Genomic DNA, 16,868 nt, shown 5'->3' with positions numbered 1-16,868 from the left:
TCTGTAAAACATATTTAATACCTACACACTCCATCGCTTTTAAGTTCATGGGGAGTACTTCTCTCATTTCTTTGCTCAGATCTAAAGATCCCAGAATGCCCTTGGATGTTGTGAAGGGCGCAGAGAGGAGAATAAATCTCCTGAGTGAGCTGCAGCCCTCCCCCATCTTGTAACCGTGTTCCTTTTGATAGCGTCCTCCATTGTGGGTCATTATGGAGGACAACACGGTGTGAGATATACAATCTAACACCACTAGATAGCACTGTTAGCTCAAGCTGATTAAAATCACTGCAGTAACCTCCCAAAACACACACACACACACACACACACAGCAGGAAGAAGGCCTTATAACTGATACACCAAGAGTCTGCAGGGTCTAGTACTAGTAGACATAAAATGCTTTTATTATTATGGTTATAGAGGCAAAAAGTCTGAGCTGACATTCTATGGCATTGAGTTACAACTGTTTTTGATGTTTTGTTTTTCAGATGCACATTATCAGAGGCAACAGGCAAAGGTTACATGTCATGCAAACTAGATAAATAACTCTTTATGTGTACCTTTGCTATAAAGTTAATCATCCACTGGCAATAATGTAGTGCTCTTAGTTAAAAAAGGAAAGAGGAAAAATATACATACAGTATGTAAACAGTCAAAGAAATTGCACTTTCTTGGCTTGTTATTACAAGCCACACTACTGAAAGAGAGCAGAAATTTAACACTGGAAAAACTAATTCACTGTCACTGATTGTCTGACCAATAAAAAAAAAAACCCAACATACTCTCAGCTAAAAAAAAGACAAATTATGTAATTCTACAAAAAATCATATACAATCATAGTCAATTTTAAGGAGAAATGACTGATATACTGGTCAGCTGTATAATCTGTTAAAAACATGTTAGTAAAATGAAAGATTGAATATTAAGTTTTATGTATAATCCCAATAGTATTGTCATGTATAATACTAATTTTACACGCTACTGCTGATAGAAGGAAAACAGGTCTCTCTCTCTCTATGTACATTCACATGAAACTAAACGCTTATGGTTACTTCCACTAAGTGGATTAGCCCAAGGCTCCTAAAATGAGAACAATCTACTATGCAACTGTACAGAAAAATGACCTCCAATCCTCAAATATTCACAACTTAAAAAAACCCCAAAACATAACAGAGGAAGTCCTTATATAGTCCTTATCAGAGGAGATATTGCTTTTAAAGACTGCATGAGTTCGCTTAGGTACGTACACAAGACAACATGGCACTTCTACAGAGCATTTGGGGCAAATCAATTCTAGTTTTCATTCCCTTTTCTCTCTCCTTTCTCCCCCTAGGACATTCTGATTGTCAATGCTCGGGAGCAAAGAGCGAAACATTCTCAAAGGCAGTCTGAAGTAAACAAAACACTTTTTACCCTTCTTCCTCCCTTCCCCAGGAAGCAATACTGAAAATAGCCAACAATAAACATTCCTATCATGAATATATTTTGTCCATTTCTTTAGCAGACAGTGCTCAAGCTGTCTTTTTTTTCAAAAATAACTTCTTTCTTAAAACCTCATTAGAAATTCTCTTGCAGCGATGCCAAAATTCCTATCACTAAGCCCACCCCTCCCCTGCCTATTCACTGGTACATAGCAGACACTGTCTTGGTAAAGTGAAGAAAACCCCCTAACACTGTCTCAACAGCTTTTAACTGGTTCATTTCTCCTTGTGTCATTTCCCAAAGGTGCAATGTGACTTTGAAAGCTTAACAATTAAATGAGGGTTCAATTTTGACCTACTTAGGACCCAGGCTACATTTTTGTTTCCCCCCGGCCAGCTTGTGAGCTCCTCGTCTCTTGGAAACTTCAGAGCCGAAATGCTGAGTACCATATATGTCCACTTTCAGTCTCCGAGTAATGTCTGCCTTTCCCAGTTTGCTTAAGGTGCCGAAGTAAGAGCAATCAAAGTGTATGTGTGTGTGTGTTTATAGTGTGTCCACTCAGCATACATACAGTCTTTAGTGTGCTTGTTCATCCAGCACTAGTGCAAATTCATTTCAGCTGGTCTGTTTCTTTCTTTCATCCAGGACAGTCTATCTCTGTTTCTCTCATCCCTCGCCGCTTGGACAAAAGATGTGTTGCCATGGTTTCATCCTTGGTGTGATGCCCTTCAGAGCGCTAGGTTCAACACACTCATCTGTCAGTGTGTGAGATGTCTTTCTTGCATTTTCAGCCGCTATAATTCAGCTCTCTTCTCCTTTTCTCCCTTGTTCTCTGTGGCACTACTACTGTTAATAGCAGTGTTATGACATCAGTTCCTGTCCATCTGTCCAGTGGTGGGCCTGGTCCCTTTCTCAGAGTGGTCCCACCTTCATAAAGGCAAGATACTATCAACAAAACAATGCATATACCTCTCCGAGTCCCCCCCTGTTTCTGTATCTGATGCTCTACTTACCTCTCTCTGTTAGCTTATGAATGCTGCAGGGTCAAAAGTAAATCATTCAGCCGTTTCCTCCTCTGTTCTCTGCTACAGACCTCTTCTTCCCCTCGTTTTTCTTCCTCTCCCTCCTCCTCTTGTCTGTTCTGGGTTTTGGTAGGCTGTGGTGAACAAGTATGCACAACTAATTGCAAAAGCAGATTTTTATCCTTGTGGAAATGTGCATTCTTAAAAGAAAAGATTTTTTCTTTCTTTTTTTTTTACGTGGGTGGTGCCGAATTTGTTCACTCACACAGGGGCTGGCAGTTAGTAAGCTGGAGGTGTCCTGACTCTGATGCTGGGGGTCACTGCTGATAACCGCCACCTCCACCCCCACTGGCTGATCTGAGGGTCAGAGGTCAAACAGAATTCTTTATGTTAGTAAAGGCGTTACAGGACGGAATGAAAACAGCACATCATTTATTTTACAGATATATCTGTAATAATGCGAGTGTCCTTATTTCTCCTTGATTCCTATCTGCAATCAGTCAGGGAGTCTTTGATGGAAACTGTGTGGTTTCAATACTAATGGGGAAAGTCGATGCCTGCTGGGTTCTTGGACACCAGAGGTGGATGACAGAAATGGGGAAACATCTCTGCAGGCTGAAATTCTGTGGTTGGAAAACCACTTAGTTTGTGCTGCTGAGTATGATATGGAGAGACAAGCCAAATATGAGCACATACACGCACACATACATGCACACATAAAGTAAAAGACACAACACAGGACACCAGAAGAAATCTATACAGATGTACGGTAAAAGTTAAAATGTATAGAGTTCAACCACATACACGTATGCATACACAAACACCTACAGAAACAAAAACTAACACACACACTTGCTTCATGGACCTGACTTGATGTGGCTGTCGTCCCCATTGGCTCCATCACAGGACAGACGTCGTGAGTCCCTCTCCTCTCCTTCTGCGTCTCTCTCCCTCTCCCTCTCTATCCTCAGTCGAATCTGTCTGTCTCTCACGAGTTCCCAGTTCCTCACAAGGAACACGTGGTGTTTCACCACAAAGCTCCTGGTCCGGGCACACAGGGAGAAACATTAGCCTTCCACACTGACATTAGTTCAGTAACAGTGCATCGAGTAGTTTATCTTGAAATGTTATTAGCTGTGTACTTTCCATACCTCTCACTGCTGGTCAAAGGATCCATGTCGAGGTGAGGAAACAGGCTGGTAATGTCACTAGAGCTGTCCTCCTGTAAAATAAAAATAAAATGGAGGGATATCATGTAAGTGCGTAACAGTTATTAAAGCTGTGTTCTTCACTGGAAGGAAACAACCTCAAGCCACATGAACTCACCGCTGTCTGGTGAGAGGATACAGTCCTCTCCTTCAGCCGGCCTGAATGAAACAAAGATAGAGAAACAGAGTAAGACACTGTATGAGAGTATTAATCTGATCCATCAACTAAACCTGAAGATAACACATCCAATATTGGCAACTCACAGTAACGCCGCTTCCTCTTCAGGGGGACAGTAGGCTGCATGTGAAGCTGTAACAACACAACATGAGAATTAAATGTACATTCATAACACTTCACCAATCTCCTTGTAACACTCTTTTATCTACAAAGATGCATCAGCTTGACCTTCTAACTTCCTGATTCTGTGTTATGGGGCTCTGCAGTACCTGATCGTGCTGCCACAGCCACATAACATCATAGGGTAACTGGAAATGAATCCGCTTCAGCCTAAGGTACTTCCCTGGAAGACACAAAAGGAGTTTGATGAACTATCACAGCTACAACAAACTACAGCAGTGTTTGCATTTTCTTATATACTCACCAACATGTATGGGAGCAGGTAAAAGGCTATATTCACGCTCCTCTGGTGTGTATTCCATACTCTCTCTGCACAACTCCTGGGCTTGGGAGGGGGGACTAGGAAAGAGACACATTAAATACATTTTTTTTAAATTATAATAAAAACAATGTTACAATAGTTTGTTTATGAATTCTGTCAACTCACTCTGTAGTTTTGTAATCATCAGAGTAAAGACCTGCCCTCAGAAACTTCTTCCTGGGAGGACCATCTGCTCTCTCCTCTCTTTGGATGGTTACTGGTTGGGATGGAGCCTGGTCAACATCTGATTGGCTAAAACATTCAGGGGGGGTGTCACACTCAGGTTTATCCTCAGCGACACTAAAAGGAAAGCATGAAGAGAGAGATAGAACGATAGAGAGGAAAAAGAGAAAGAGAGAAAAGGCACTGGTTTAGCACACAGTGCTGAAAACGATGGGTTAATATAGCAGTAGTGAGTGGTTGTATTTAATTTTCAAGTCAACCAACTCAGGTACTTTATAATACAGTTGTGAGTGTTTACCTCTGATGACAAGGAGAGTCACCATGTTTTCTCTTCCGTCCTCTTTTCCTCCTGGCCTGCAGCTCCAACTCAGTCACCTGCTGCACTGTATCGCCTCCTCGATCTCTCTCTGGCCCTCTTTCTTCTTTTCTCCCTCCCACTTCTCTCCCATCTCTGTTGTGGCTGTATCCTGGCAAGAGGTCAGGTGATGACATGGAGGGAGCTGCAGATAAGTGCATGGGGGAGGATACAGTGGAGGGCAGTGGGTGCTTTCTGGGCCGTCCTGGCCTTCTTTTGTTTTTCCCTGCCACACTGTCTGGCATTGGCACACTTTTCTGCTGCCCCCGGCTTCTTGAGTCACCTTGTAAACCTGCAGTCATTGAAACAGAAAGAGGGAGGGAGGGGTTGAGGCAGAAGGAGGCATGAGGGAAGGGTGGGGTGTAAGTGGCGGAGAGGAAATGAGACAGATGTGGATCAGTGATTGAGCCAGCGGGAGGTGTGAGGTAAGGCCAGTCTAGGCTGAGTCATGCGGATGGGCCACAGATTAGGTGAGTCACAACATTTCCTCTGACCAGATCACTTCTGGGAAATGCATTAAGATGTGATTTATGTACACACACACGCAGCAAAAAAACACTAGAATGGACACAAACACTGTGCAGAATGCATATTTTTTTAATATGAGCATGCACACGTATGCACTCTTGCACACAAATAGTTTTTGCACATTCAGTTAATGTGGAACACAATCGCAAAAGGCTGAGCAGACAAAGAAAGAGAGAAAAAAAGAGTGTGTGAGTGCGCCTGTGCTAGCGTGCTGTACTGCAAAACACGTGTGTTTAGTTAGATGATGAACTGATGTCAAATGTATTCCACCTCTTTCGAAAACAACATTTTCCCCTCACAAGCTCTTTGCCCTCATTCTGACCTCTGTGCTATTCCTTCATCAATCACTCCTGAGGTCATCTATCTTTTTGTTCCATTTTCCACAGTCCCTGACAAGACTGACCACTCTTTCCTTATTGGATTTTTCCAAGTCAAATAGGCCCTGTTGGCCAGCAGTGAGGGATAGGCTAGGCTTTAAATAGCCAATCTGGTGGTTAACTAATGACTGTGTTCACTGGGTAGCCCGGGCTGCAACAGCGTGCGGTTCGCTGCATACTGGGGAGATTTCAAAGATTTTCTGGAAGATTCCCATCAAGATGCTGCCCTCCTGTTATAACACTTTTTAAAAATTCCAACAGAGAGTGGTTGCTGAGTGGTTGCTTCTGTGTGTGTGTGTGTGTGTGTGTGTGTGTGTGTGTGTTAGGCACATCCCCTGCACAGCAGAGGGAGTCTGAAATTGGCTATAAAAAGAACGGAGTCTGATTTCCTCTCAAACACCCTCCAGGCTTTGATGTGTGGCTCAACAACACCTGAGAAAAAGCAATGCTGTCACTATATTGGGCAAACTATTGGTGCCACAATCTCATCTCCACATTGTGCAAATATAAAAATCTGTCATACTGTGCAAGTCAAAAGAGCGTCTTGGCATAAAACCTATTCACTCAACTAGCTGTCATGATTTGGGTGCTAATGATGTATTTCAGTGATAAGCACAGTTAATGTTAGTTTTCCTATAGCATCTAAATTACTGTCGCATTCAGTGTATTCATATTTTCTGCCAATAAAATAACAACAGAATGCAAATGTGCATTCACACAACTCAAGAAGCAATGTTAACAATGTAGATTTTTCCAGCATTTATCTGCAGTTTCCAGCCAGAGAAATACTAACATTGTAGTATTTGCACCTACTTTAGCACTAATGCTAACATAACCTTATACTGAGCTATCACATAGAAGCACATGCATGTCAGTGCTCTCTTCATTCACACATTTATTGATCAAACCATTCATGCATCCTCACCTGCTTCTCTCCTCTCTGTCCATGCTGGCTCATCTCTCCTCCATGACCTGTCTCCCGTTCCTGGATTCCTACCGGCCAATCCGCTCCTCAGACCCCTCCCCCCTGTTGCCATGGCAGCAAATGTGAACAGGTTGGTGTGTGTTGGGGATGGGGACGTCCTGTACAGGTGTGACTCTTGAATGTCCTCACCATCTTCATCCTCTCCATCTGATGCAATCAGTCTGCCTGTATGTTGCTCCCCAGTGAAGCCTCTCCAGCTGGGGTTGGAGTTTCCAAATCCTGTCCCTCCCAGGCCCCCGAATTTCGCCCAGCTCTGGCCCAGGACGCCCCAGCTGCCTCCAAATGAAGACAGGTGAGACGAACCCAGCCCCAGTGAGGTGAGGGATGTGTGTTTGTACCTCTCTGCTGAAGATGATGATGATGTGGCAGCAGTGCAAGAGGAGAAGGAATCATTTCCATTCTCACATAACCAAGGCGATTCTTTAGACAGCATATTACCCATTCCTCTTGCCCCTTTCCTTCCTCCTTCTGCTTGCCCCAAAATGAACCCTGACCTTGGCTTTGAACTGGCTAACCCCTCTCTCTCCATTTCATCTTCCTCCTCATCCTCATGTAACTCCTCCTCGTCATCCATGTCTCGCTCGCAGTGCCTGTGACGGTGTTTATGCTTGTGTTTGTGTTCGCTCCTACCACAGCCACAGGAGAGGCTGGATGTGAACCCTGAGCTGAGGTGTGGGCCTCCTCCACTGCCTCCTACTATATCTCCCTCAACCTCTCCTCCTAAAGCTCCCTCCCTCAGCAACCTGCTCCTCCGCCTGTGGAATCTGGCGGGGTTGAGGAGGAAGTGTGCATGATGGGGCTGATGGGAGGCATACTGGTGTGGAGAGGGAAGTGGGTAGGAGCTAGGGAGATGATGATAAAGTGTCGTGGCTGGGGGATAGCTGCTGTAAAAGCCCATATTTTCAATAGTCTCCTGGAACTTTGACGGGCAACCACATTGCCTGCGGTCTGGCTTCCTGTTACAATGCACAGGCTGGCAGGGGTAGAAAGGCTGAGGGGAGAAGGAGGGATTAGCAGAGTAAGATGAAGGGTGAGGCGAGTAGAAGCCATTCAGATTGATCCTGAAGATGTTGGAGCGGAGAGAATGGGAGGAGTGATGGCGCCTTCCTCCAGCTGCATTCCCACTCCCCTCAAAGCCGTGTCCCAGTCTTGTCCTCGCCCAACCTCGACGTCCAATATGCACCTCACTGAACTGACCAATTAGATCTTCTAGTTCAGCCAGAAACTCTGGATCCTGCATGTGCAGCTGCTGGTGCTTCTTCTTATGTTTATTTTTCTGTCTCTTCAGTGCATTGTGCCCAAGGCAAGGGTAATAGTCCGAATGAGTGCACTTGTTGTGTCCTGGGCAGGGGCACAAGCAAGTACAGGAGGAGGAACAGTCATAATCCCTCCGCCTGTGCCTATGTCTGTCTCTGTGCCGCTCCAAAGTAGTTGAGTCAGTGATGGGGTTTGTGTGTCTGGCCATGTGAGAGAGGGGTGAAGAGACAGGAGAGGGACGGTCCACAAGTGTGGAGGGGTGCCTTTGACCCCCCAGAATCACTCCTGACCCCTGACCCAACCTGAGCATGCCTCGAGCTCCCCTCATCTCCCCTCGCTCAGAAACACTGTTGTTATCCGTTCCAATCCCGCTATCGCTAGGCAGTGTTTCTTCGCTGTGTGATTCACTCCTGGGGGAGGGGGTGGCCTCTTTCAGGTGGCCAGGAGAGCCAGGTGTGTGATGCATTGGAGGGGTGGGACAGGAGAGCTTACATGAAGACTGCTGAAAGGGGAAGTGATGCCTTCCCTGACATGGACAACTCTTCTTCACAAAGGGAGAGAGGGATGAGCAGGAGGGTGGGCGGGGGGAGGTACAGGAGGATGATGGGGAAGGGAGAGAGAAAGGGTGAGGAAAAAGTAGGGAGGATGTTGGTTCTGTGAGACTGCCTTCACTATAAGGGCTCTGGGCCCCACTGGAGTGGGTAAGAGATGGGGAGGGAAATGGGTGAGAGGGAGGAGGCTGGGGTTGGTTAGAGAAGAGAGATGTTTCAGAGGGATTGGTAAACAGAGACGACTGAGTGGAGTTCTGGAAGTTTGTTTGGGCTGTTGAAGCTGTTTGGGCTTTAGGCTTGCGTCCTCGCCTCTTGCCCATGTAGATGGTCCCTCTCTTGCTCACATTTATCTGAGGGCCCAGCTTACTCCCAAAAGAGGATGACAGGGCTGAGAGCGTGTGTACTGTTGTAGCCTCTATCGATTTACACATTCTCAGAGAGGTCTCACCATCTGCTGCCCCTCCTCCCCTTCCTTCCTTTCCCACATACCCAGACAGCATTACCTTGTGAAGTCTTCTCTTCTTTCTTTTCTTCATCTCATTAATCAGCCTCCTGATCTTTAGCTGCCTGTTCCCCTTTTCAGGAGGATGAAAATCTTTACTCCTCTCTGCATCATCAGTTCGATTAAGTGCATCTCTGCTCTGGTCCTCTGGGAGGGGCCGTTTGGGTGGACGGCCACGCTTCTTGGGGCTGGATTTAGACTGAGCGGCACACTGCAGTATTGGACTTGGCTCCAGCACAGGGTCTTTCTGAATTCCGTCACACCCCAGAAGAGGCACCTCAGTTGGGATAGAGTTTGGTGAAAGTCTAGGGGGAGGTTCATCTAAGCTAGAGCTGTGGGATTTAGGGCGGCCCCTTTTTCGGGCAGGGGTTATAGGGCATCTGGAAGCAGGGGGGCTAGGGTCTGATGTGGGGTGACTGTGCTTTGGGGATGGAGGTTTGGTTGCAGAAGTGAAAGGCGAGGAGCTGCTGGTTAAGGAGCTAGAGGAAGATGGGTGTGACTCATCAGTCTGCTGAATAGTGGCCTTGGCAGGAAGGGATGTCTTGGGGTTCTGGGGGAAACTTAGTAAAGGATTAGGTTGGGAATCTGAAGGGGCTTCCTGATTTTCCGCTCTCTGAGCCCGGTGCACCAGCTTGGTCCAGCTGGGCCGCCTGGCTTTACGTTTCTTTAGCGGTCGGCTGTCCTGCTCTTGGGGGAAAGAAGTGGGAGAAACGGGGGCACGGGCAGAAGGAGTGGGCAGAGAGGGAGGAGCAGAAGATGAGGGGTGGCTTGGAGGCACAGCTGAATGTCTTGAGACATCTTGTTCTTTTGATTTACTGGTGTCACCTGTTGTTGTTGCTGGCTCAGCTTGTTTAACTGGCTTGCAACTGTCATCTGTCTTGTCTATCTCATCTGGTCTGCCTGGATTCACTACTTTACAGGTTTTATCTAGTTTACCACTATCAACTGTTTCACCACATTTCACATTATTATCCTCTGTTCTTTGCCTGTCTGGGCTAAGCTTATCCCTCTTTTTCTCAGCCTTTCCTCTTTCAATCTTTAGTTCATCCCTCCTCGTATCATCAGTCTTATGTCTTTCATTCTTTTCTTTACCGTGTCTTGATTTTCCATCTTTCCCTTTCTCCTTTTTCTTCTTCTTGCCTTCCTCCTTTCTGCTCTCACTCTTTGCCTTTTCAGCCTCCAATCTATCTCGCTTAGATTTTTTGTCTTTCCGTTTCTCTTTCTTTGCTTTCCTGTCTTTCTCTCTCTTTTTCTCTAGTGGGGGCTGCTGACAGGTGTCCTGATCTTGGGATTGGGCAGAGGAGAGATCCACAGTGGGGGAGGACTGTGGTTTAGGTGTGACTGAGGGAGAGGAAGGAGAGTCTGGCCTACTTTTATTGGACATGCTAAGTTCTTTATGAGAGCTGGTGGAGACTGGAGGTCTTGTCGAGGAGTCCACGGAACAAACAGAGGAGGAACTGCTGTGTTTTCCAACTTTGATTTTTGAAGAGGTGGAAGTGCCAAGGATGTTGGCAGAGCCTTTCCCATTCGATAGTCCCTTCTGTTTTGTTGTCTGTACCAAACCATTATGTTTCTTGGAAGTCTTTCCTTCATTTCTGGTTTCTGGGGCTTCGATGCATGGGATGGAAGGAGTAGTTGAAGCTGTCTGGTCTGTTGTGGGTGAGCAAGGTTTGTGTCCTGCAGAAACAGGCTGGCCATTAACACTAGAAAGCTTCTCTTTCTTCACTCTCTCAGACGAGCCATTTGAATTCACCTCTGTATTATGGGCCAGTTTGATAGGAACCTGGGGAATGCAAACATGGAATCTCTGTCATAGACAACAACGGCTGTGACATCCTTTAGTTTGCTGTTGACAACAGTGAAGGACAATGGGGAAGAGACAATAACTGAAATGCTTTTGTTTTTGTCCACCCATTAAAAGAGAGAGTGAGGACAAAATGACTCAATCAGGCAGAGAAAAGAGGGCATACTGAGGAGAAGGAGAGAGTGAGGTGATGGAAACAGGAATGGGTTGACACAGAAAGGAGAAATACAAAGGCAGAGAAACAGAGAGGAAGGGAGTGGGACAGGGACAGAGGGGGAGTGAAAGATAAATGAGAGCAGGTAGAGAAAAGAGGGAATGTAAAAATAGAAGAGAGGGACAGATATAGAGAGCTAGGCAGTGACAGAAAGAGAGAGAGAAAGCTGTGCTATTGGTAGCTATAAATTGCCACTAATACAGAAGAGAAGGCTTGACATTTCGTACTTGTCCTGTAATTTTGGTATGCTGCAGCTTGAGTGGCGTTTGTGCAGCTAAAGTAATAAGCTTCCCCTTTGGTAATTGTCATAGGGACTGATAGACTAATGTCTGTAATAGCTCCAAGTGGTTGCCGTGCTGTTGTCCTATTTATAGTTCTGTTTATTTAAATGGGCTGCTTAGGTTTCAGTATTGAGACAATAGCTCATTTGACCTTATTACAACTGAGCACAAAGCTGGGTGATTTTGCACCACATAAGCCTGTCTGGTGGTTAACAGCAAAAACCAAAACAGAGCTACAGCACATATGTGCCATTAATATGAATACCTTCAGTCAGTCAGTGGCCATTTTAAGTCAACTTAAACTAAAGGCAGGTTTAATGTTGGCAGATGACAAGAGGGTGTCTGTATGTGTGTGAGGCAAATTGCCCTTGTCCTTAACTTACCTGTTTGGCAGACTTGGTCCCTTGGCTGGTTATGGCAGGGACTGAGGCTGGGGTAGTAAATGTTGATGATAACGACAGTGGCTGCGATGACGAAGATGATGATGACGATGATAATGATGACGATGCAAGTGGTGGTGAAGCAGCAGATGCAGTTTGTTTGGATGTGGCCTGGACAGCATCAAAGCCTGAGCGTTGATCTCTGGTTGCCTCATCTGGAGTAGAGCTGGTTTTGCTCTGCTGGCCCACTCCTCCTTCTCCATCCCCCCTCAGCAGTCCCCCCCTGCCTTGTCTCTGATAGGTCCTGATGGTGGGCTTGCAGACGTAGCTCTCTAAGATCTTGGGCGGTTTCTTGGTGCGTTTGGCCTGGAGTCCAATCCGCAGTCGTACATTCCCCTCAGGGCAGCTTGTCTCTCTGCCAGAGATCTGAAGCTGTTGCTGCCCTGTGCTTCCACAGCGCCCCTCAATGAGCAACTCCAGCACTGCCCCCTTGTCTCCTTCTCTCTTTTTCCCTGCTCCTCTTTTTTCCTCCTCTTTTTCCCCTAGATCTCCATTCTCCCCTTCACCTCTCCTCTTTTTCTCTGCTCCTTGGTCCTGTTCAGAGTCTTCAGGTGCAGAGGTGGGGTCCAGAGTGGAGTTTGTGGTTGGAGGGGTTCCCCCCTTCACTCTCTGGTCCATCAGAGAAGTCAGGGGGGAGAAGTAGGATGCTGTGGGGTTCCCAGTTTAACACTTTTAAAACGCCTCCGATGGGGTTTGTGGGGTCAAAAGAAGAAAGAAGAATGAAGAATATCCTATAACAGTCCAAGTATAGTTGGGTTCCTTCATACAGCAAAGGAAGGTCTCTCTCTTGTCCTTTAGGATTGAACTGAGATGGAGTAAGTTTCAGGCAGAGAGAGAAGGAAAGAAAAGACAGACAGACACAGACAGAAAGATAGAGAGGCCAGTGATTAGTCATTTCAGTGAGCTCAGATGCTGAGTAGCAACAGTACAGGAATTGAGGGGAAAGTCCCCTTCCTGCAGGCAGCTGTAGAGAGGTGCTAAAGTCTGTGTCCACAGAGGTGATCTCATCATACAGAAAACCCAGGGGGCCAATCAACGCCGCCGATTTCCAGAATGTCGGCACTAACTGGAAGAAAAACCTACTCACATTCTTCAGAAACAGCTTCAGCTAGTTTTCTCTAATAATCTGTAAACAACGGCAGCTCTGAAAGACAGCAAACACTCCCTTAACCTCTACATTTTAACTTGTTCTAATCCTTACTCTGCCACCTCTCCCCAAATCAATACATCAATCAATCAGCTCCTGACAAATTCAAACACTTGATCCAGTCTCCTCCCCTCCTCTCCCCACTGTCTTTGCGCCTTCTGTTCTCAGCTACTCCCACAAGCACTTCTCCTCCCACCCTTCCCTCTGCTGTACTTTCTTTTCTCTCCGAAACTCCCCTTTTCATGTTTGGCAGAAAGCTTTTGCATGCATTCTCTATCAGTCCCATCCACTCTCTCTCTCTCTTTCTCTCTCTGTAGACTACACAGTAAAATAGTCAACTCACACACTGTATCCATGTTAATCAGAACCATATTTCCTACTCAACTTCATTCTTTTCCTCCTCTCCAACCTAAATCCCTCCATTCACGGTCCGACCATTCCCCTCCTCCACTTTCAGTAGTGGTAACACAAATCCGTAGGAAAGGGTAAACTTATTTTTGGAAAGGAGTGCAAATTCCTCCGCCTCCCATTGCTTCCTCTAAGTCAAGTAAGCTTTTCATTGACCCCATTGTAAATTGACTTTTAATGTGACATTACAGCAAGTAACACACCCTAAAATAACATTCTCCTCACCAGAAAAAAACTTTCAGTCTCGCTCACACTGCGTTCAGCCCAGTTTTTAACGTAACAAAGGGAAGCAGCATCTTCTGTCATGCTTCCTTCATTATACTCTCTCTCATTAAGGAAGACACTCATCCATTTTCTAATAAAACACACCCTGCCAAGCATTCTTGCAGCTCTCTCCTGAGAGCCTCTTATGAAATAACTCTTCTGTCTCTCAACGCACTGAACTGCCCCCTTAAACTTACAAGAGCATCTTAGATAATGTTTTTATTTAAGAGCTCAGTGGGCTATCTCTCCTGCCTCTTGGTCCCTCCACACCCAAACCCTTTCCTTGAATCATACTGAGCTCAAATCAACATCTGTTCCAGTAACTGCTGTTATGTAACAGTTTTGGAAAGCATTTCTAAGCCAAACCTCCTTACAATAAAATAAAATGAGCACAGATATGGACAGTGGTCCTCTTAAATAACTGCAGTCACTTTCATTATGACCTCCACTCCAGAAGCCTGACCCCCGTATGAAGAAGAGAAAACTGAAGAGGACACAGGCATGAGGAGAAGCTTGAGTCACATGGGTTTCAATCTTTTTGTGCAAAGTGACTAAAAGAAGAGAATAAGAGTGGCAGGGTTTCAAACTTAAAAGGGCAAGCCCATTCAACATCAGTCAAACTGCTAGCTCTTTATACTCTCCAGAGCTACAGCTCTCAAACATAACTCAAAATTATTCCAACATTAGACTATTAGCTATTTCCAGTGACAGGATGATGGGTGGACTTGACACTGTAGTCACTGTGGTTCCTCTGCAGCGCTGAGGCAACGATTAAATCATGGTAATGGCCCACCATATTTCCAGCCATCATCACCAACCCATGACGGTGTTATCATCAATAACTACAACACCATTATCATCTGCCTGACAACAGCACGAGCACGGCAGCCCAGCTGGAAATTAGGGCTGCTGTGATGGCATCTCAAAACATTGAACCATATAAGCCTCACACAGCCAGTGCAGCTTTACTTCACATATACAGGGAAGTTTCTCACGTGAGTCTCCCTCCTCCTCCTCACACACACACACACACACACACACATTCCCCTACTTATTGTATTAGAAGTGTGTTGGTCGTACATTGTGTACCCAGGTCGCAGCTGCGTAGGCTAGTTGACTGATGTTGCTACTGTAGATACAGTATGGGCAGTGGGGGTGTTACCGCACTGGAGCAACCTATCACTGATTTACTGAGGACGTCAACAGGGGCTTCCTTCTCCATAATGACTTTGCGCACCTCTGAAAATCACTATCCGCCTGATGCTGTCGCACTTACAAATGATACACACATGCACGTGTTGTTGTTGTCGTCACTCCTATCTCCATTATAAAATATAGTCCACCTTTAAGCGTCCTAAAACATCCACAGCTGCAAATTGAAACTCAACATGGAAGTGCGGTGCTGCGTAGCATAAAAAATGTGCTCGCTAGTGTTGTTTGTGATGTGTATTAGTCCCGAGCCACCTTTTTTCTCTTCTATCTGTCCTCTGCCAGCCCTTCTGCTGGTGTCAGCAACACTGAAATAAGAAATATCACCATGCACGGAGAAACATACTCAGCAACAAGGGATAAAATTAGCGCATAGCGGATGCACAAAATTCTCACTAACCTACTGTGCCGTGAGCTCGGTGATGAAGACAGGCCTGCACACATTAATACGGACTGCCATGAAAATTTGTAATAAGGCTACGTAGGCTACTTACCCGAGAGCGCGTCCCGGAGCCAACTGCGTTTAGGCAGAAGGTTAAGGTGTTGCTGTCCTGCTCTCCCCTTCGCACCAACAGCAATCCAGGGCTTTTGGTGCATTAGATGTTGCTTTGATTACATAAGTAAGGCCAGCGGAGGTTAAAACACCTCCTAAAACCGAGTTTCAGTCTCATCGGAGCACAGAGCCTACTGTGCAACAACATTGGCGCGGGTGTTTTCATAATCATACAGTCGACAGATCTCCGCCGGCGCGTCTCCGCAGCTAGGTGGCGGACTGGTTACGCTGGATCTTATTTTGCCCACTTCTCTCGGGGAAAGTTACGTCTCTCCCGCCAGTAATAATGGCTCAGATTGTGCTCTCGTATGCATACAAGCTGTTAACGTGTCAGGACGACGGGCTGAGCGCTGCAGAAGCGTGTGTGCGGGGTTGCAGGCTGACAGCGCAGAGGGGTTGGTGGATGTGCGGGAATGCAATTGCGTGGCCATTTTCATGTGGCCAGAGGAGGAGATAAAACGGCGAATACAGCACAGGATCTCATTGCGGTTCATAATAGGCGATTGGGGAGGGCTATTTAGACGCTTAATAAAATGGCGACGACTTGGCTAAAGTAGGCTGCTGGTAAGGTTTGGTGAGCAGCTCAAAAGTTGTGTCGCGTAATTAATATGGGATTCAGCTTACACTGGTGTGGGAGGAAAGGAAGGCAGGCTCGGCTAAGCACTTATTTAAAAAGTTAATATGTGAGAGCTGTTTATCATGCATCATTAAACAGAAAATGTTGATCCGAAACTAAGCTCCCCACTCATGCAGTAGGAGTAACACAAAATTTATAATCTACAAGAAAATATATTTATAATATACATACACATTTTAAATATATGTTTTAGTATAAACATAATGATAAACAAATGATAATAAAAAAATCAATAAAAACATCACAGTAATAATAATAATGATAATAATAAAGACATTATATTGTTATTATTGTTTATGTTTTGTTGTCTATAGTGCTAGTTAGTACTAATAGCAGTAGTAGAGAGTAACACCATCCTTATTGTTGTCTATAGGTCTATATGCAGGGCCGGATTAACCCACTATGGGGACAAAGATAAGCTTTTGGGCCCCTATTGGCCCACAATTGCTCTTACTCTCTGTGCATTGTGTACACTGTAACCTCCAAATACCCATTAGATGCACACTACAGACTACACGTGAATTTCATCTGTATCCAGTAAACAACCAGTACTATTTGCCTCTGGTTTGCTGTATGTTCAGTGGTTTTTGGTTTTTATCTAAGAATACGTAAGGCCAGTATTAACTAAAACTAACGTTTTTAAAACTAGATTTAGGGTCCCTCTACAAGACAGAGGCTCAGGATGAGGTAATGATGCAGGACTTGTCATAAGGCCCTTGGGATTTAAGTTAAATTACTACAAACCAAATGACACATTGAGCCTGGGGCCAGGGCCCTGTGTATCGAGGGCCCTGGGGCTGTTGCCCACTTTGCCTGGCTGGTAATCCAGCCTTGCCTAGACACATGGCCAGGTTACTTCTTT

General features: G+C 45.5%; 1 protein-coding gene across 5 annotated transcripts; it reads right to left on the bottom strand.

The window, feature by feature from the left end:
• Window positions 1-375: 375 nt before the first annotated feature.
• LOC122882158 (histone-lysine N-methyltransferase ASH1L-like) lies at window positions 376-15,814 on the bottom strand. Of its 5 annotated transcripts, XM_044209246.1 has the most exons (14): window positions 15,311-15,813; window positions 11,732-12,593; window positions 6,680-10,832; window positions 4,793-5,141; window positions 4,438-4,611; window positions 4,255-4,349; window positions 4,100-4,173; window positions 3,917-3,962; window positions 3,771-3,811; window positions 3,596-3,666; window positions 3,310-3,485; window positions 2,710-2,801; window positions 2,436-2,578; window positions 376-2,349 (listed from the first exon to the last, which is right to left on the bottom strand). In XM_044209246.1, exons 2-13 carry the CDS (start codon window positions 12,404-12,406, stop codon window positions 2,450-2,452), a joined length of 6,075 nt encoding a protein of 2,024 aa, XP_044065181.1. In that variant the 5' UTR covers window positions 12,407-12,593; window positions 15,311-15,813; the 3' UTR covers window positions 376-2,349; window positions 2,436-2,449. The 5 variants fall into 5 exon arrangements, 2 of the variants coding, with proteins under 2 accessions (XP_044065181.1, XP_044065182.1); XR_006379299.1 differs by lacking the exon at window positions 376-2,349 and having other exon boundaries at window positions 2,437-2,578; window positions 3,315-3,485; window positions 15,311-15,814; XR_006379300.1 differs by lacking the exon at window positions 376-2,349 and having other exon boundaries at window positions 2,529-2,578; window positions 3,297-3,485; window positions 15,311-15,814.
• Window positions 15,815-16,868: the final 1,054 nt, after the last annotated feature.

Source organism: Siniperca chuatsi, linkage group LG9 (assembly GCF_020085105.1).
Source record: "Siniperca chuatsi isolate FFG_IHB_CAS linkage group LG9, ASM2008510v1, whole genome shotgun sequence".
NCBI classification, from domain to species: domain Eukaryota; kingdom Metazoa; phylum Chordata; class Actinopteri; order Centrarchiformes; family Sinipercidae; genus Siniperca; species Siniperca chuatsi.
The sequence above is the reverse complement of the archived record's forward strand: the minus strand, read 5'-3'. Positions and strand labels throughout refer to the sequence as shown.

Bases quoted from the DNA above. Each gene is read 5' to 3' on its own strand.
- LOC122882158 (XM_044209246.1), bottom strand. From the start codon at position 12,406: ATGGACCAGAGAGTGAAGGGGGGAACCCCTCCAACCACAAACTCCACT. The intron at 4,350-4,437 runs GTGAGTTGACAG...TCTCTTTCCTAG, and splicing joins GATGATTACAAAACTACAGA to TCCCCCCTCCCAAGCCCAGG. The intron at 4,174-4,254 runs GTGAGTATATAA...TGTGTCTTCCAG, and splicing joins ACCTGCTCCCATACATGTTG to GGAAGTACCTTAGGCTGAAG.